Source organism: Pseudophryne corroboree, chromosome 7, assembly GCF_028390025.1.
Source record: "Pseudophryne corroboree isolate aPseCor3 chromosome 7, aPseCor3.hap2, whole genome shotgun sequence".
NCBI classification, from domain to species: Eukaryota; Metazoa; Chordata; class Amphibia; order Anura; family Myobatrachidae; genus Pseudophryne; species Pseudophryne corroboree.
The window spans coordinates 362,670,652-362,687,369 of NC_086450.1; the positions used below are offsets into that span (position 1 = coordinate 362,670,652).

Here is a 16,718-nt window from a genome sequence, read left to right on the forward strand (position 1 = left end):
ATACTTCTTTTCCATGGGCACTAAGAAATATAATGCAAGCACCTAACTGGGGGTAACATGATAGTATATTATATTATAACTGTATATAGTGAGCTGGAAGTATGGTAATCACTAATCTACTTTTAGTGTAAAGTTTGTTTATTGTGTTCTCTGTGTATATTTACTTGTTTGATACTAAATCATACACTATGGGGTCTATTCAATGCCTGTCGGAATTGCCGTCAAGTTGGAAAGACGGCAGTTTCCGACTTTTTTAGGTCGAATCAGGATTCGACCTATTCAATGGAGTTGCCGTTTTTCTGACTTGTCGGAAAACACATGGATCAGAGGACTGGCCGCAGATCCACGTGTTTTGTCGAATTAGCGGCCAATCCCGACAGAAAATGGGCAAAACCTGCCAGAAATGCCCGCTAATTGAATACTGCACTGTCGGATCCTCTCCGTCGGAGAGGATCCGACATGCATTGAATAGATCCCTAAGTGGAGCATCCTCTTTATTTCAGGTATATCGCCATTGTACGTGCTGAGAGGAAGGAATCCAGGATACAAGCAATTTGTGATATGCAAGTGATGAGCGAGGTTCGGTTTTACTCGGTTTTACTCGGTTCTCAAAACGGCATCTTATTGGCTATCCAAAACACGTGACATCCGTGAGCCAATAAGATGCCGTTTTGAGAACCGAGTAAAACCGAGTAAAACCGAGTAAAACCGAATCCGCTCATCACTAAATTTACTGACTGACAAGTCACATTGGGGCTGACTGTGAGTTGGGAGCAAAGCAAATAAAGTAACTGCACCTGGACAAGCCAGGCTGTGCTGCAAGGGGAGCAAATACATTCATAATTTCTGCATGCGGGGTAAATACTGTCTGCTTTTGCATGTAGCCCATACATGCTTCGCAGCTTATTTGTACACTTCACTTTACAGCAGAGTTTGGACTCACCCCTCCCAAATCTACATCTTTGTGCACACGTCACATCTTCCCTACTTGCACTGCAGCATGGTTTTACCAAGGTGTAGAGTTACTTGCTTTACTCCCAACTCAGAATCATTCCCATTGTCAGCAGGAACATGGGGGGTCATTCCGAGTTGTTCGCTCGCAAGCTGCTTTTAGCAGCATTGCACACGCTAAGCCGCCACCTACTGGGAGTGAATCTTAGCTTATCAAAATTGCGAACGAAAGATTAGCAAAATTGCGAAAATACATCTCTGTGCAGTTTCTGAGTAGCTCGAGACTTACTCGGCATCTGCGATCAGTTCAGTGCTTGTCGTTCCTGGTTTGACGTCACAAACACACCCAGGTTCGCCCAGACACTCCTCCGTTTCTCCAGCCACTCCCGCGTTTTTCCCAGAAACGGTAGCGTTTTTTCACACACTCCCATAAAACGGCCAGTTTCCGCCCAGAAACACCCACTTCCTGTCAATCACATTACGATCACCAGAACGAAGAAAAAACCGTGAATAAAATTCCTAACTGCATAGCAAATTTACTTGGCGCAGTCGCAGTGCGGACATTGCGCATGCGCACTAAGCGGAAAATCGCTGCGATGCGAAAAAATTTACCGAGCGAACAACTCGGAATGACCCCCCTGGTGAAGGATATGGTATTAGAACTTTATTGTACTACCCATGTGGACCCTTGGGAAACAGTTACAATACCGCTAGTCGGGATCCCGAAGATCACAATGCCGACGCCGGAATCCCGACTAGCGGTGAAATGCCTGCACCACAGGCTATTCTCCCTGGGTGTGGATTATTAGATCTACACTAATGCTTAATACCAGCTGCTACACTACCGCTTAATACCAGCTTCTACACTACCGCTTAATACCAGCTTCTACACTACCGCTTAATACCAGCTGCTACACTACCGCTTAATACCAGCTGCTACACTACCGCTTAATACCGGCTACTACACTTCTGCTTAATGCCGGCTACTACACTACTGCTCAATGCCGGCTACTACACTACTGCTTAATACCAGCTACTACACTACTGCTTAATACCAGCTGCTACACTACTGCTAAATACCAGCTGCTACACTACTGCTAAATACCAGCTGCTACACTACTGCTAAATACCATCTGATACACTACTGCTTAATACCAGCTGCTACACTACTGCTAAATACCAGCTGCTACACTACTGCTTAATACCAGCTGCTACACTACTGCTTAATACCGGCTACTACACTTCTGCTTAATGCCGGCTACTACACTACTGCTTAATGCCGGCTACTACACTACTGCTTAATACCAGCTACTACACTACTGCTTAATACCAGCTGCTACACTACTGCTAAATACCAGCTGCTACACTACTGCTAAATACCAGCTGCTACACTACTGCTAAATACCAGCTGCTACACTACTGCTAAATACCAGCTGCTACACTACTGCTAAATACCATCTGATACACTACTGCTTAATGCCAGTTTCTACACTACTGCTAAATACCAGCTGCTACACTACTGCTTAATACCAGCTTCTACACTACTGCTTAATACCAGCTGCTACACTACTGCTTAATACCGGCTACTACACTTCTGCTTAATGCCGGCTACTACACTACTGCTTAATACCAGCTACTACACTACTGCTAAATACCAGCTGCTACACTACTGCTAAATACCAGCTGCTACACTACTGCTAAATACCATCTGATACACTACTGCCTAATGCCAGTTGCTACACTACTGCTAAATACCAGCTGATACACTACTGCTAAATACCATCTGATACACTACTGCTAAATACCATCTGATACACTACTGCTAAATACCAGCTGCTACACTACTGCAAGCGTTTATGTATTTTTTTATTTATTTTCTTATTACAACTTCCATTACTATGGTAGCACTAAATATTTTGTAAGTAAAAAACAAAATCAGCATAACATGGGAATGGAAATCTATCCAGATTCATTTATGAAAAATGCAAGATAGGAAAAGCATGGCATGATATAAACAAACATGCAAAACCCGCGCAGTGCTCTTTTGTGCCTATATTTTTCCAAGTATAACTATTTTTACAGGTAAGCACATGGGTTTGCCAAGATGGGGGTGCGTGTGGCAGGTGCATACTTACATCTTGGAGGAGCTGAGCAGTTCAGAGTTCCTTGCAGGGGCACAGGTGCATAAATGTACATTTCAAATGTAAGCTTCTCTGGGCAAAGGAAAGATTACGCATTCTCTGTACAGCAGGGCATAATATGAGAGGCACAATATCATTTTTTTTCTTAAATGCGCTTTGCAATCCAATACAATATGATTCAAATGGTGGAGGGGTATTTAATACGGGGCTGTACAGTATTTTTTTTAATCCACTAAGAGACATGAAGATTACAAATACTCAGGAGGTAACAGTATTTGGGTGTCTCATTTTTTCCATTGGATGCCTTAGGCACTTTCCAGAAGCGCCTAGCACAGGTAAAACACTTTTCCAGATGCATTTCCTCTAATTTAATAAAAACAATCAATCACACTAACGTGGCACGTAATAAGGTAAGACACAATGTACTCTCAAGATTCATTTGCGAAGTAAACAAAGATGAACCGAGCATATAGGAACAAGAAGAAAGAGAAAGCTTACAGGAATGAATAGTGTGGCCTTAAACGACTACTATGCTGGATAGTTAGAGGTGTGATCCTACAGAAATACAGATGTGTCCTCTTGTATCTTTGTCGTCAGTGTGGTAAATGTGAGTATGCGAATAGCCGAGCACACCCATATACAGTATGCCATGCTGTGGCACCGTTTTGTACCATGCGATACTATGGGTCCACAGGTGCGAATGCAGCACATGCGCCTGCTAGCGGGCAGTCTTTCACTGTATGCATACCGTGGTGTGCCACAGCGGCGGCTATGAAACAGAAGGACACATCTGCAGACGCAGTTCCTAAGCCAGAACAGTGGGTGTGCCCCTATAGTAACACTAGGGTGGCAATGATGCACAGGAGGAGCCTGCCCACATTTTCCACTTTCATACAGTAAATTACCTTTATTGAACTAATGAGCATAAAGATTGGTTGCTATAGACTACCATACATTTGCGCATTGCTACTCCAGAACCCCTTTCTCTCCATATATCTTACATATCTATTGTCCACAGTAGTCACAGCAGGGAGGTTTTTAGGGGCGGGAAGCCGTGCGATAGCAAATGAGGAAAAAGATACTACTTCACCAGCGCCTGCCCCGTTGGTAGCAGGGCAATCCACCTCTTACTCTCCGTAGACTTTTCCTAATATGGAGTATTCATGGCAATGTATACCGAAAAGAGAGAGAAGGGTGTAGAATAGTGTGATACCATAAAAACAAATTTAATACATGAAGCTTTTTTATAAAAACAAAAATGACACAATCCAACTGAGAAATGACTAGTGTAGTATTACAACATGTGTCATAATAGACAAGACATTAACTGAAGATGAATTTAAAATACAAGAAGAATCACACTCCACTGTGTCATAGAAAACAAGACATTCACTGAACATCTTGCTGCAGCTGGGAGGAACCGTCTGGGTTTTCTTGCGCATTAGAACTGACGCAAGCCAGTTCACCAGGAACCGGTAATCAGCCAGTGCACCTATTTCCTCATGAGGGTGGAATTGTTCAGTGAATGTCTTGTTTTCTATGACACGTGCTGTGTCACTATCTAACCATCTCCACAGTGGAGTGTGGTTCTTCTTGTATTTTAAATTCATCTTCAGTTAATGTCTTGTCTATTATGACACATGTTGTAATACTACACTAGTCATTTCTCAGTTGGATTGTGTCATTTTTGTTTTTATAAAAAAGCTTCATGTATTAAATTTGTTTTTATGGTATCACACTATTCTACACCCTTCTCTCTCTTTTCGGTATACATTGCCATGAATACTCCATATTAGGAAAAGTCTACGGAGAGTAAGAGGTGGATTGCCCTGCTACCAACGGGGCAGGCGCTGGTGAAGTAGTATCTTTTTCCTCATTTGCTATCATATGTTTTTGGGGGCTGGAAAAGCCCCTTTAAGGATACTGCACTGACTAGTGGCCTTTGCGCACGGTTTGGGACTGCTTTCTTCTTTTTATGTCCGGGAAGCCGTGTGATCGCACGGGGCACCTGCGGCCACTGATTGCATAGTATTTCATCCGGTCTGGCCGTACGCATGAAATACTATTGAAAATGTCCCTCCCAAAATGGCCACCACAGAGGAGACAGTTTTGAAGGATGCTAGAGGTAGCAGCGACCATTTTGGGAGTGACATCGCTCCCCTGAAGTGCCGTCTGGGGCTGAGGGATGGCTGCAGCCTGCAAGCAGCTAGTGGAAGGCAGCAGCGGCTGTGTGAAACCCCTGACAAAGAGCAGGTAGTGGGGTAGGCATTATTATGTGAGGCTGGCACTGGTGCAATAGGCATTTACTGTGTGGGACATGGTGCAAAGGGCATTACTGTGTGGGGCATATGGTGCAAGAGGCATTACAGTGTGGGGCATAATAAGGTGCAAGGGGCATTTACTGTGTGGAACACATGGTGCAAGTGGCATTTACTGCATGGGGCACATGGTTAAAGGGGCATTACTGTGTGGGGCATAATAGGGATGCACGTCTGGCATGATCCATGGGTGGCAATTTTCATGCCCCATTACTGTTCCTCAATTTTGCATTGTAGTTGCTTATAAGGTGTGACTTGGATCTGCACACAATACCATGTTCACGTAGTTCAGTGATTTGTTTTGCTACAGCGTGTGCAAGAAAATCCCTAAAAATTCCTACAGCGCATGTGACACAGAGAGGTTCCGCACAAAAACAGTGATGTAACTGAGATGTTATGGGAAAGTGCTGGGCATTCCTGGGCGCTAACTGGGAGGTGGTCGGCGCACGCACGGAGAAGGTCGGTCTTATGGGCACGTGGGTGAAAGTGGTTGTGCACAGACTGCTCATATTGGAGGCTATACACAGAGACACTTCACCTGCCACGGGGCTGATGCAAGTGTAACAGTGCAATCAATGGTTTATCCTCAGTTGTGCCTCTAACTTTGCTTATGTATTACAGTAGGTACTTAGGATTAGTGCTTTGACGCAAAGGAACTGGTATAAAGTTGCAGATTAAGCAGAATAATGCGTGGCGCGGGTCACTTGTATTGGACCTGACTGTTGCCTTTTCACTCTAGGGGTTGTGTGCTTCTTCCCCTATATTTTGCTACCCACTGTGATATTTTTCCCCACACGTTCACTTATATGGCCTGAGTCAGAGGTGTATGCTAACTCATAGCCAGCTGTGAGCACGTACGTAGCGGATGTACGGGAATATGCCAATGCTGTTGCTGCCTGGAAATGTAGTGAGACGGCAACCAGCGGCTTCACAGATCCCAGCATCTGCATACAGACATGTAGCGGTGGTCACAGATACTTCCATAATCGCCTCCCTGATTAAAGCTATATCAGTGCAGAATGTCCACAGGAAAGGAGACACTGGCACCATGTTTTCTGGAAATGGTATCGCAGTTGTAAGAAAACAGTCACAACACGCCGGTATTTTTGCCGCCACTCCCCGTAACCTGCCCCCCAATGGTCCCTGACTGTCATTCACTTTGCAGTGCAACCGCGGTACATGCACATTTGTACGATAATCGCTCAGCTGTGTAAATATTGGCAGTGCCTACATCACAGAGGCCCATAGTGTACTAGCTACTTGTGAATAGTGTTTTAGTGCAGCTAAGTTGCAAAGTCTGTGGAGCACTGAGCGGGGCTATGTGCCACAATATGAGGGCATACCTGTATGACAAACATGTACTCGCCTGATCAAGGGGGCCCACAGACACTTTGCGGATGTTGTTTGACACATGTTCCCAGCTGGACCCCTGGGGGTAGCTTGGCGTAGTACCTTGCCGAAACCATAAATTACCTACAAAGGAAGAAAAGATACTTAAAAGAAACACTGCAACTATATTATTATAAGAATATGCATTACAGAGCTTTACATTACACAGATATACATATATATATATATATATATATATATATATATCCAAATAAGGAATCCGGCACTCAAACAGCTATGTGCAAAATGTATAAAACACAATCAATACTTGCTTGTGTGCTCTCCTAAGGGAATGCACCCTTAATAATACCAGCTGACGACAGGCCACGACGGGGGTCACGTGCCTCAAAACGTTGATCTAATTAAAGCACATCTTTTTGTACGGATAATACGTCTCAGAGTGCCGCCTTTTGTCAGCTGATATATATATATGTATATATATATATATGTATATGTATATATATATATATATATATATATATATGTATATATATATATATGTATATATATATATATATGTATATATATATATATATATATATATGTATATATATATATATGTATATATATATATATATATATATATATATATATATATATATATACATACACACACACACACACACACACACACACACACACACACACACAGGTTGAGTATCCCATATCCAAATATTCCGAAATACGGAATATTCCGAAATACGGACTTTTTTGAGTGAGATAGTGAAACCTTTGTTTTTTGATGGCTCAATGTTCCCAAACTTTGTTTAATACACAAAGTTATAAAAAATATTGTATTAAATTACCTTCAGGCTGTGTGTATAAGGTGTATATGAAAATAAATGAATTGTGTGAATGTAGACACACTTTGTTTAATGCACAAAGTTATAAAAAATATTGGCTAAAATGACCTTCAGGCTGTGTGTATAAGGTGTATATGAAACATAAATGCATTCTGTGCTTAGATTTAGGTCCTATCACCTTGATATCTCACTATGGTATGCAATTATTCCAAAATACGAAAAAATCCCATATCCAAAATACCTCTGGTCCCAAGCATTTTGGATAAGGGATACTCAACCTGTGTATATATATATATATATATATATATATATATATACACACACACACACACACACACACACACACACACACACACACACACACACACACACACACACACACACACACATATATGTAAGAGGTGACTGGCACTCCAAAACTTAATTCAAAAGTATAGATCCATGCCCGGGTGCCCGCATCTGACAGTCACTACAGCAGCAGGGGGAGGTACGGCACTCATAGGTCTTCAAACACACAGCATTACCAGTTCAAATATTTAGCATGACGCTGTATACAGCTATATAGCGTCATGCTGATTATTAGAACCAGTAGTGCTGTGGCTTTGAAGACCTACGAGTGCCGTACCTTCCCCCTGCTGCTGTATATATATGTATGTATACAAATATATATATATATATATATATATATATATATATAGAGAGAGAGAGAGAGAGAGAGAAATACCCCAGATGCGCTAATATAATTATGCTATATGATTATTGAAACACCTTTGGTAAATGGTCACTCAATCTTACAATGTGGTAAAATGAATGATTAAAAAGTTTTCACATTGAATACCTAAACATTTATTTCTGGTAAAAGAACAGAGATATTAAAATATGTTTTTTTTAAATAAAACATAATACAGATGCTTATCAATCCATATACATAGTAACTACCGTAATCTGTCATATATCAAAAGGGTGTGTTTGTTAGGTTTATCTCTTCACCCTTGCGGGTGTGAGCTCATTTGATGAAATGCGCTTTTGATAGTACAGGTGGTTACGTAATCAAACCGAGAACAACCCTACGCGTTTAGTCAACTCGGGACTTCTTTAGGGGTATGGTTCGTAGTGGTCTGTAAAGAACACTTTCAGCGACGATTAACAATTTCAGGGTAGATTAGATCCCCAAATAAGGTCTAATAGGCCGGAGGTCTTCCTGGGGTAAACAGCCATAAATATAAAATTCCAACTGGAAACAGACTGAGTCAATTTCTTTGTGTGTATCTTTCTGTTCAGCAGGCATCAGGCATATATATAGTGGCAGGGACAGCATAGTTCCACATGAAGTTTATGTGGAACATCAGGATTTCCCAGGTTTAGAGAAGCAGGACTGAAGTATCAGTTGTTAGACAGAAGCTAGACTAATGAATTAATGGCACCTGTCATCTGCCTTGAAGTAGGTGTTCAGTACAGGGACACAGTGCTTGCAATGCTGGACCAGCCGGCCGGCCGCTCGGCCAGGGGGTGTGGGATTTACACTAGGAAGCCATGTGGATGTTTTACCAATGTGTCTGTGAATTGTAAACTGCTTGCTATAACCTGTGAACTGCCATGCTGTGAAACCCATGCTATTGGAAGTTTACCTGATGCTGTCCACCTGAGTGAGAAAATAAAAAAAAAACAGCTTGTACTTTTTCCAGTGTATGTGATCCTTTTCCCAAAAAAACAATAAATATATTAATAGCTGATCCTCCTGAAAGATATTGGTATCCGGATGGAAGATCGACAGTGTCAAAAGGTTGACAGGTAATTGGTTGACGATGACGTAGGTCAACAGGGTTAAAAGGTTAACATTCAAATGGTGGCCATATGGTTTTCCATGGTGGTTAGGTTTCAGCACTAGAGAAATGGTAAGGGTTAGGATGTTAGGCACTATAGAAAGGATTAGGGTTAGGCTGCGGAAGGGGACATTAGGGTTAGGCACTAGGGGGAGGGTTAGGGTAAAGCCATAGGGCAGTGGTCCCCAAACTTTTTTGAGTCACGGCGCCCTTGAGCATCAGAAATTTTTCACGGCGCCCTTAGGCCAAAAGTTTCTTATTGAGAAATTTATAAATAAATAATAGGATTTTAATACCTACCGGTAAATCCTTTTCTCTTAGTCCGTAGAGGATGCTGGGGATGCTTCAAGAACCATGGGGTATAGACAGGATCCGCAGGAGACATGGGCACACTATAAGACTTTGAATGGGTGTGAACTGGCTCCTCCCTCTATGCCCCTCCTCCAGACTCCAGTAATAGGAACTGTGCCGAGGGAGACGGGCATTTCGAGGAAAATTATTTATTTAATTATTTTAAACTAAGGTGAGATACATACCAGCTCACACCTCAAACACGCCATACAACATGGCATTCAACAACAACGCATGCAACGGCATGACCAACAAAAGTCACAGATTGACTGAACTCAATGCAACATGAGCGTAACTATAACCAAACTGCAAATACAGCACACACTGGGACGGGCGCCCAGCATCCTTTACGGACTAAGAGAAAAGGATTTACCGGTAGGTATTAAAATCCTATATTCTCATACGTCCTAGAGGATGCTGGGGATGCCATGGGGTTTATACCAAAGCTCTAGAACGGGCGGGAGAGTGCGGATGACTCTGCAGCTCCAATTGACCAAACAAGAGGTCCTCCTCAGCCAGGGTATCAAACTTGTAAAACTTCGCAAAGGTGTTTGATCCCGACCAAGTAGCAGCTCGGCAAAGTTGTAACGCTGAGACCCCTCGGGCAGCCGCCCAGGATGAGCCCACCTTTCTGGTAGAATGGGCTTTCACCGATTTCGGTAACGGCAATTCTGCCGTAGAATGAGCCTGCTGAATCGTATTACAAATCCAGCGCGCAATAGTCTTCTTAGAAGCAGGAGCCCCAATCTTGTTGGGAGCCCACAGGACAAACAGAGCCTCCGTTTTCCTAATCTGAGCCGTTCTGGCGACATAGATCTTCAAAGCTCTGACCACATCGAGAGACTTTGATTCCGCAAAGGCGTCGGTAGCCACTGGTACCACAATAGGCTGGTTCACGTGAAATGATGAAACCACTTTCGGCAGAAATTGCTGACGAGTTCTCAACTCCGCTCTATCAGCATGGAAGATTAAATAGGGGCTTTTGTGAGACAAAGCCGCCAACTCAGACACCCGCCTTGCGGATGCCAAGGCCAACAACATGACTACTTTCCAAGTAAGGAATTTTAACTCAACCTTGCGTAAAGGTTCAAACCAATGCGATTGCAGGAACTGCAACACCACATTAAGATCCCACGGTGCCACAGGAGGCACAAATGGAGGTTGGATGTGAAGCACGCCTTTCACGAAGGTCTGAACCTCTGGAAGGGAGGCCAATTCTTTCTGAAAAAAGATCGACAAGGCCGAAATCTGTACTTTAATGGAGCCTAACTTAAGGCCCGCATCCACACCTGCTGGCAAAAAATGGAGCAAACGCCCCAGGTGAAATTCTTCCGTAGGAGCCTTCTTGGATTCAGACCAAGACACATATTTTCTCCAAATACGGTGGTAATGCTTTGCCGTTACTTCTTTCCTAGACTGAAGAAGTGTGGGAATGACTTCACTAGGAATACCCTTCCGGGCTAGGATTTGGCATTCAAACGCCACGCCGTCAAACGCAGCCACGGTAAGTCCTGATACACGCACGGCCCCTGTTGCAATAGGTCCTCCCGAAGAGAAAGAGGCCAGGGATCTTCTATGAGCAACTCCTGAAGATCTGGATACCAGGCCCTTCTTGGCCAATCCGGAACGAGTATCACCTGAACCCTTGTTCTTCTTATAATTTTTATCACCTTTGGAATGAGTGGAAGTGGAGGGAACACATATACCGACGGAAACACCCACGGTGTCACTAGGGCATCCACCGCGATCGCTTGAGGGTCCCTTGACCTGGAACAATATCTCTGAAGTTTCTTGTTGAGGCGGGACACCATCATGTCTACTTGAGGAACTCCCCAACGACTTGTCACTTCTGCAAAGACCTCCTGATGAAGACCCCACTCTTCTGGATGGAGATTGTGTCTGCTGAGGAAGTCTGCTTCCCAGTTGTCCACTCCTGGAATGAAGACTGCTGACAGAGCACTGGCATGTCTTTCCGCCCAGCAAAGAATCTCCATAGCCTCGGCCAATGCCGCTCTGCTCCTTGTTCCGCCCTGGCGGTTTATGTACGCCACTGCTGTCACGTTGTCTGACTGAATCAAGACAGGCAGACCTCGAAGATGTTCTGCTTGCAGGATGCCGTTGTAAATGGCCCTTAATTCCAGAATGTTTATGTGTAGACAAGCTTTCTGGCTTGACCACTTTCCATGAAAGTTTTTTCCCTGTGTGACTGCTCCCCAGCCTCGGAGGCTTGCATCTGTGGTCACCAGGATCCAATCCTGAATCCCGAACCTGCGTCCCTCCAGAAGGTGAGAACTGTTTAGCCACCACAGAAGGGAGATTCTGGTCCTGGGAGATAGAATTATTTTCCGGTGCATGTCCAGGTGAGACCCGGACCACTGGTCCAACAGGTTCCAATGAAACACCCTGGCATGGAACCTGCCATACGGAATGGCCTCGTAGGCCGTCACCATCTTCCCCAGCAACCGAGTGCATTGAAGAACTGACACCTTTACTGGTTTCAGAATCTGTTTTACCATGTTCTGTATTTCCAGAGCTTTTTCCACTGGAAGAAAAACTCCCTGCAATTCTGTATCCAGAATCATACCCAGGAACGACAGCCGTGTCGTCGGATCCAACTGTGATTTTGGCAAATTTAGGAGCCAACCATGTTGTTGCAGAATCGTCAGTGAAAGGGCAATATTTTTCAGCAATTGCTCCTTGGATCTCGCCTTTATGAGGAGATCGTCCAAGTACGGGATAATTGTGATTCCCTGCTTGCGCAGGAGAACCATAATTTCCGCCATTACTTTGGTGAAAATCCTCGGAGCCGTGGACAGACTAAACGGCAACGTCTGAAATTGGTAATGACAATCCTGAACAGCAAATCTCAGGTAAGCCTGATGTGGAGGATATATGGGGACATGCAAGTAGGCACCCTTTATGTCGACCGACACCATAAAATCCCCCTCCTCCAGACTGGAGATCACTGCTCGGAGAGATCCCATCTTGAATTTGAATTTCTTTAGAAAGAAATTGAGGGATTTTAGGTTCAGAATGGGTCTGACTGAGCCATCCGGCTTCGGGACCACGAACAGGCTCGAATAAAAGCCTTCCATCTGCTGTGACGGGGGCACCGTGACAATTACTTGATTTTGACACAACTTTAGTATCGCAGCGCTTACTACCTCCCTTTCTAGAAGAGAAGCTGGCAAGGCCAATTTGAAAAATCGGTGAGGGGGCACGTCTTGAAACTCTAACCTGTATCCTTGGGTTACTAATTCTACTATCCAAGGATCCAGGTCCAAGTGTACCCAGACCTGACTGAAGAGTTGGAGACGTGCCCCCACCGGTGCGGACTCCCGCAGAGAAGCCCCAGCGTCATGCGGTGGATTTGGTAGAAGCCGGAGAGGACTTCTGCTCTTGGGAACTTACCACAGCCTGTGACCTTTTTCCCCTTCCTCTTCCCCTCACCGCAAGGAAGGAGGACCCTCGTCCTTTCTTGAATTTATTGGGCCGAAAGGACTGCATCTGATAGTGAAGCGTTTTCTTCTGCTGTGCAGGAACATAAGGTAAAAATGAAGACTTACCCGCGGTAGCCGTAGACACCAGGTCAGTTAGGCCGTCACCAAACAAGATCCTACCGTTAAACGGTAGAGACTCCATCGCCTTCTTAGAGTCAGCGTCAGCATTCCATTGATGAATTCACAATACTCTCCTTGCTGAGACTGCCATGGCATTGGCCCTTGATCCCAAAAGGCCAATATCCCTTACAGCTTCTTTTAAATATGCTGCAGCGTCCCTGATATGACCCAGAGTCAACAGAATGCTATCCCTGTCTAGGGTATCTATCTCAGATGACAAGTTATCTGCCCACTTTTCAATAGTGCTACTCACCCATGCCGACGCAACGGCAGGTCTGAGTAGCGACCCTGTAGTGACATAAATGGATTTCAGTGTATTTTCCTGCTTACGATCCGCAGGATCTTTTAGGGCTGCCGTGTCAGGAGACGGAAGCGCCACCTTTTTGGATAGACGCGATAAAGCTTTGTCTACCGTGGGGGGGTGACTCCCACCTTTCCCTGTCCCCAGAAGGGAACGGATATGCCACTGGAATTCTTTTGGGAACCTGTATCTTCTTGTCAGGATTTTCCCAAGCCTTTTCAAAAAGCGTGTTCAGTTCATGAGAGGGAGGAAACGTTACCTCAGGTTTCTTTCCTTTAAACAAACAGACCCTTGTATCAGGAACAACAGGGTCCTCTGTTTTATGCAACACTTCTTTTATAACCACAATCATGTACTGAATACTCTTAGCCAGTTTTGGATTTAATCTGGCATCACTATAGTCGACACTGGAATCAGGGTCCGTGTCGGTATCTGTATCAGCTATCTGGGTAAATGCACGTTTCTGTGACTCCGAAGGGGTCTGGGCTTGTGACAAAGCATCCTCCATGGATTTCCTCCATGTCTGGTTCTTAGACTCAGATTTATCAAACCGAGTCAACCGAGTCACATTTGCATTTAAAACACTCAACATATTTACCCAATCATCCGTCGGCGGTGCCGACACGGTCACTCTCACAGTATTTCCTGTCTCCACTCCAGCCTCCTCCTGGGAAGAGCACTCAGCCTCAGACATGTCAACACACACGTACCGACACCCACAACCACACTGGGGCTATAGGAGACAGATCCACAACAAAGCCTGTAAGAGAGACACAGAGGGAGTTCTGCCAGCTCACAACCCAGCGCCTATCCCGGTACTGAAGCAATAAAAAGACTGCCCAGACCTGTTAGCGCATTACATATATATAGATTAGCACCAAAACACTTGTGCACCCCCCCCCCCCCCCCCGTTTTGCACCCTGTTACTTGTACAGCAGTGAGGAGGTCAGGGCTAGCGTCCCTGCAGCTTCTGTGAAGAGAGAATGGCGCTGGTGAGAGCTGTGTGGGCTAAGCCCCGCCCACTACATGGCGCGCTTCAGTCCCGCTTAAATTTATATTTATACTGGCGGGGGTCCCTTAACTAGTGCCTAGGCACTGTTTTTACTCATGCCAGTGCTGTTTGAGGTTTTCATGCTGCCCAGGACGCCCCCCCTGCGCCCTGCAGTGCCATGTTATGTGTGGGAGCATGGCGTGCCACGCGATCGCCGCGCGGTACCTCAAACGCCGTCTTCTGCCGTCACTGAAGTCTTCTGATCTTCTCATACTCACCTGGCTTCTGTCTTCTGGCTCTGTGAGGGGGGTGACGGCGCGGCTCCGGGAACAAGCAGCTAGGCGCACCAAGTGATCGAACCCTCTGGAGCTAATGGTGTCCAGTAGCCTAAGAAGCAGAGCCCTTGAACTCAGAGAAGTAGGTCTGCTTCTCTCTCCTCAGTCCCACGATGCAGGGAGCCTGTTGCCAGCAGGTCTCCCTGAAAATAATAAACCCAACAAAAGTCTTTTTCTGAGAAACTCTGGAGAGCTCCTCAGTGTGCATCCAGTCTCACTGGGCACAGAATCTAACTGGAGTCTGGAGGAGGGGCATAGAGGGAGGAGCCAGTTCACACCCATTCAAAGTCTTATAGTGTGCCCATGTCTCCTGCGGATCCCGTCTATACCCCATGGTTCTTGAAGCATCCCCAGCATCCTCTAGGACGTATGAGAAATTCAATTAAGCAAATTGTGTTTTTATGTCATTCTTAGGGTGTGTACACATGGTGAGATATTTTCTTTCAATTTTGACTATATAGTCAAAATCGCAAGAAAACTTAGTGCAGATCGCAAGGTGACTTTTGGGATTCGATCCCAATGCGTGGTCCCGCCAGGTCGGCATCGGGATCACATAAGACAAAATCTCACATAAGCCAAAATCGTAAGCACACATAGTCCATATCTCTAGAAAAGTTAGTCAAAATCTGTGCTATCTGGGCTCCGGGGAGTTCAAGGGAAATCGCAAGTGAAAATCGGGCATAGCAAGGATCTCACCGTGTGTACACACCGTTAGTTTCAATAGAGTGGTGAGGGACAAGATTTGCTACTGTTTGTCTACATATTTTATAATTGACAGCCACCAGCACTGGTTTTGCCCGTTACATTGACCATAAATAATTAGAATTGTTTCTGGACCATCAATCCAAGGCAATCCTGCAAGTGCTCTGAGGCACCCTAGGGTGCCACGGCACACAGTTTGAGAACCACTGCACTAGGGGTAGGGTTAGGCTAATATAATAAAAAAATAATGTATTGACCACCATGAATGTCGACCTTTTAACTCTGTTGACCTAAGTCACTGTATACCAATTAGCAGACGATTTTCTGACACTGCCAACCCTGGTATCAACCTATTGACCTTTTCAGTGTCGATCTATCAATCCACAACCAGTGATATTGGCAGTGGAATATCTAAACGGATAACACACACAAACACCAAGAGGGTGCCGATACTATATTAAACTCCACTGTTTCTTACTTCCTATCTCATATACCCCTTTCACACAGAAAATCAAATTACTGGACGAAGAAGTTCTACCCGGTAATTTGCTGATACACACGGGTCCTTTTTCCGTGTGAAAGGGTCAACCCGGCTTGAAATTCCCAGGGTTTCGACCCAGGAATTTACCAGTGTCAGAGACCTGGGAATCTTGACCCAGGCTGACCCTTTCACAGACGAAATACCTGTGTTGATCCGCAAATTACTGGGTAGAAATTCTTGACCCGGTAATTTGCTTGTCTGTGTGAAAGGGGGGGGGGGGGGTCTGACCGGCAAAATAACCCGGCACTCAAATGCCGGGTGAAAGCCGGGATTTTCAGACATTTCTGTCTGAAAGCGATAATAGTGTCTGTGCAGCACAGTTACCAGATTACATGTCAACTACAAGTTTAGGAGCATCCGTACTGATTTCAGAGCATATGTTTATTCTTATATAAGAAATGTCCAGATCACAGCATATGTACATATTCATAATCAGGAATATAAACTATATC

The 16,718-nt window shown here is 44.7% G+C and overlaps 1 protein-coding gene across 3 annotated transcripts in view; it reads right to left on the reverse strand.

Moving 5' to 3' along the window:
- TECPR1 (tectonin beta-propeller repeat containing 1) overlaps positions 1 to 16,718 on the reverse strand; it is a 304,477-nt gene that overhangs the window by 31,567 nt on the left and 256,192 nt on the right. For all 3 annotated transcript variants that reach the window (XM_063934496.1, XM_063934495.1, XM_063934497.1), the window contains one exon: positions 6,777 to 6,883. In XM_063934496.1, coding sequence (XP_063790566.1) covers positions 6,777 to 6,883 — 107 coding nt within the window. The remainder of the gene's footprint in view (positions 1 to 6,776; positions 6,884 to 16,718) is intronic.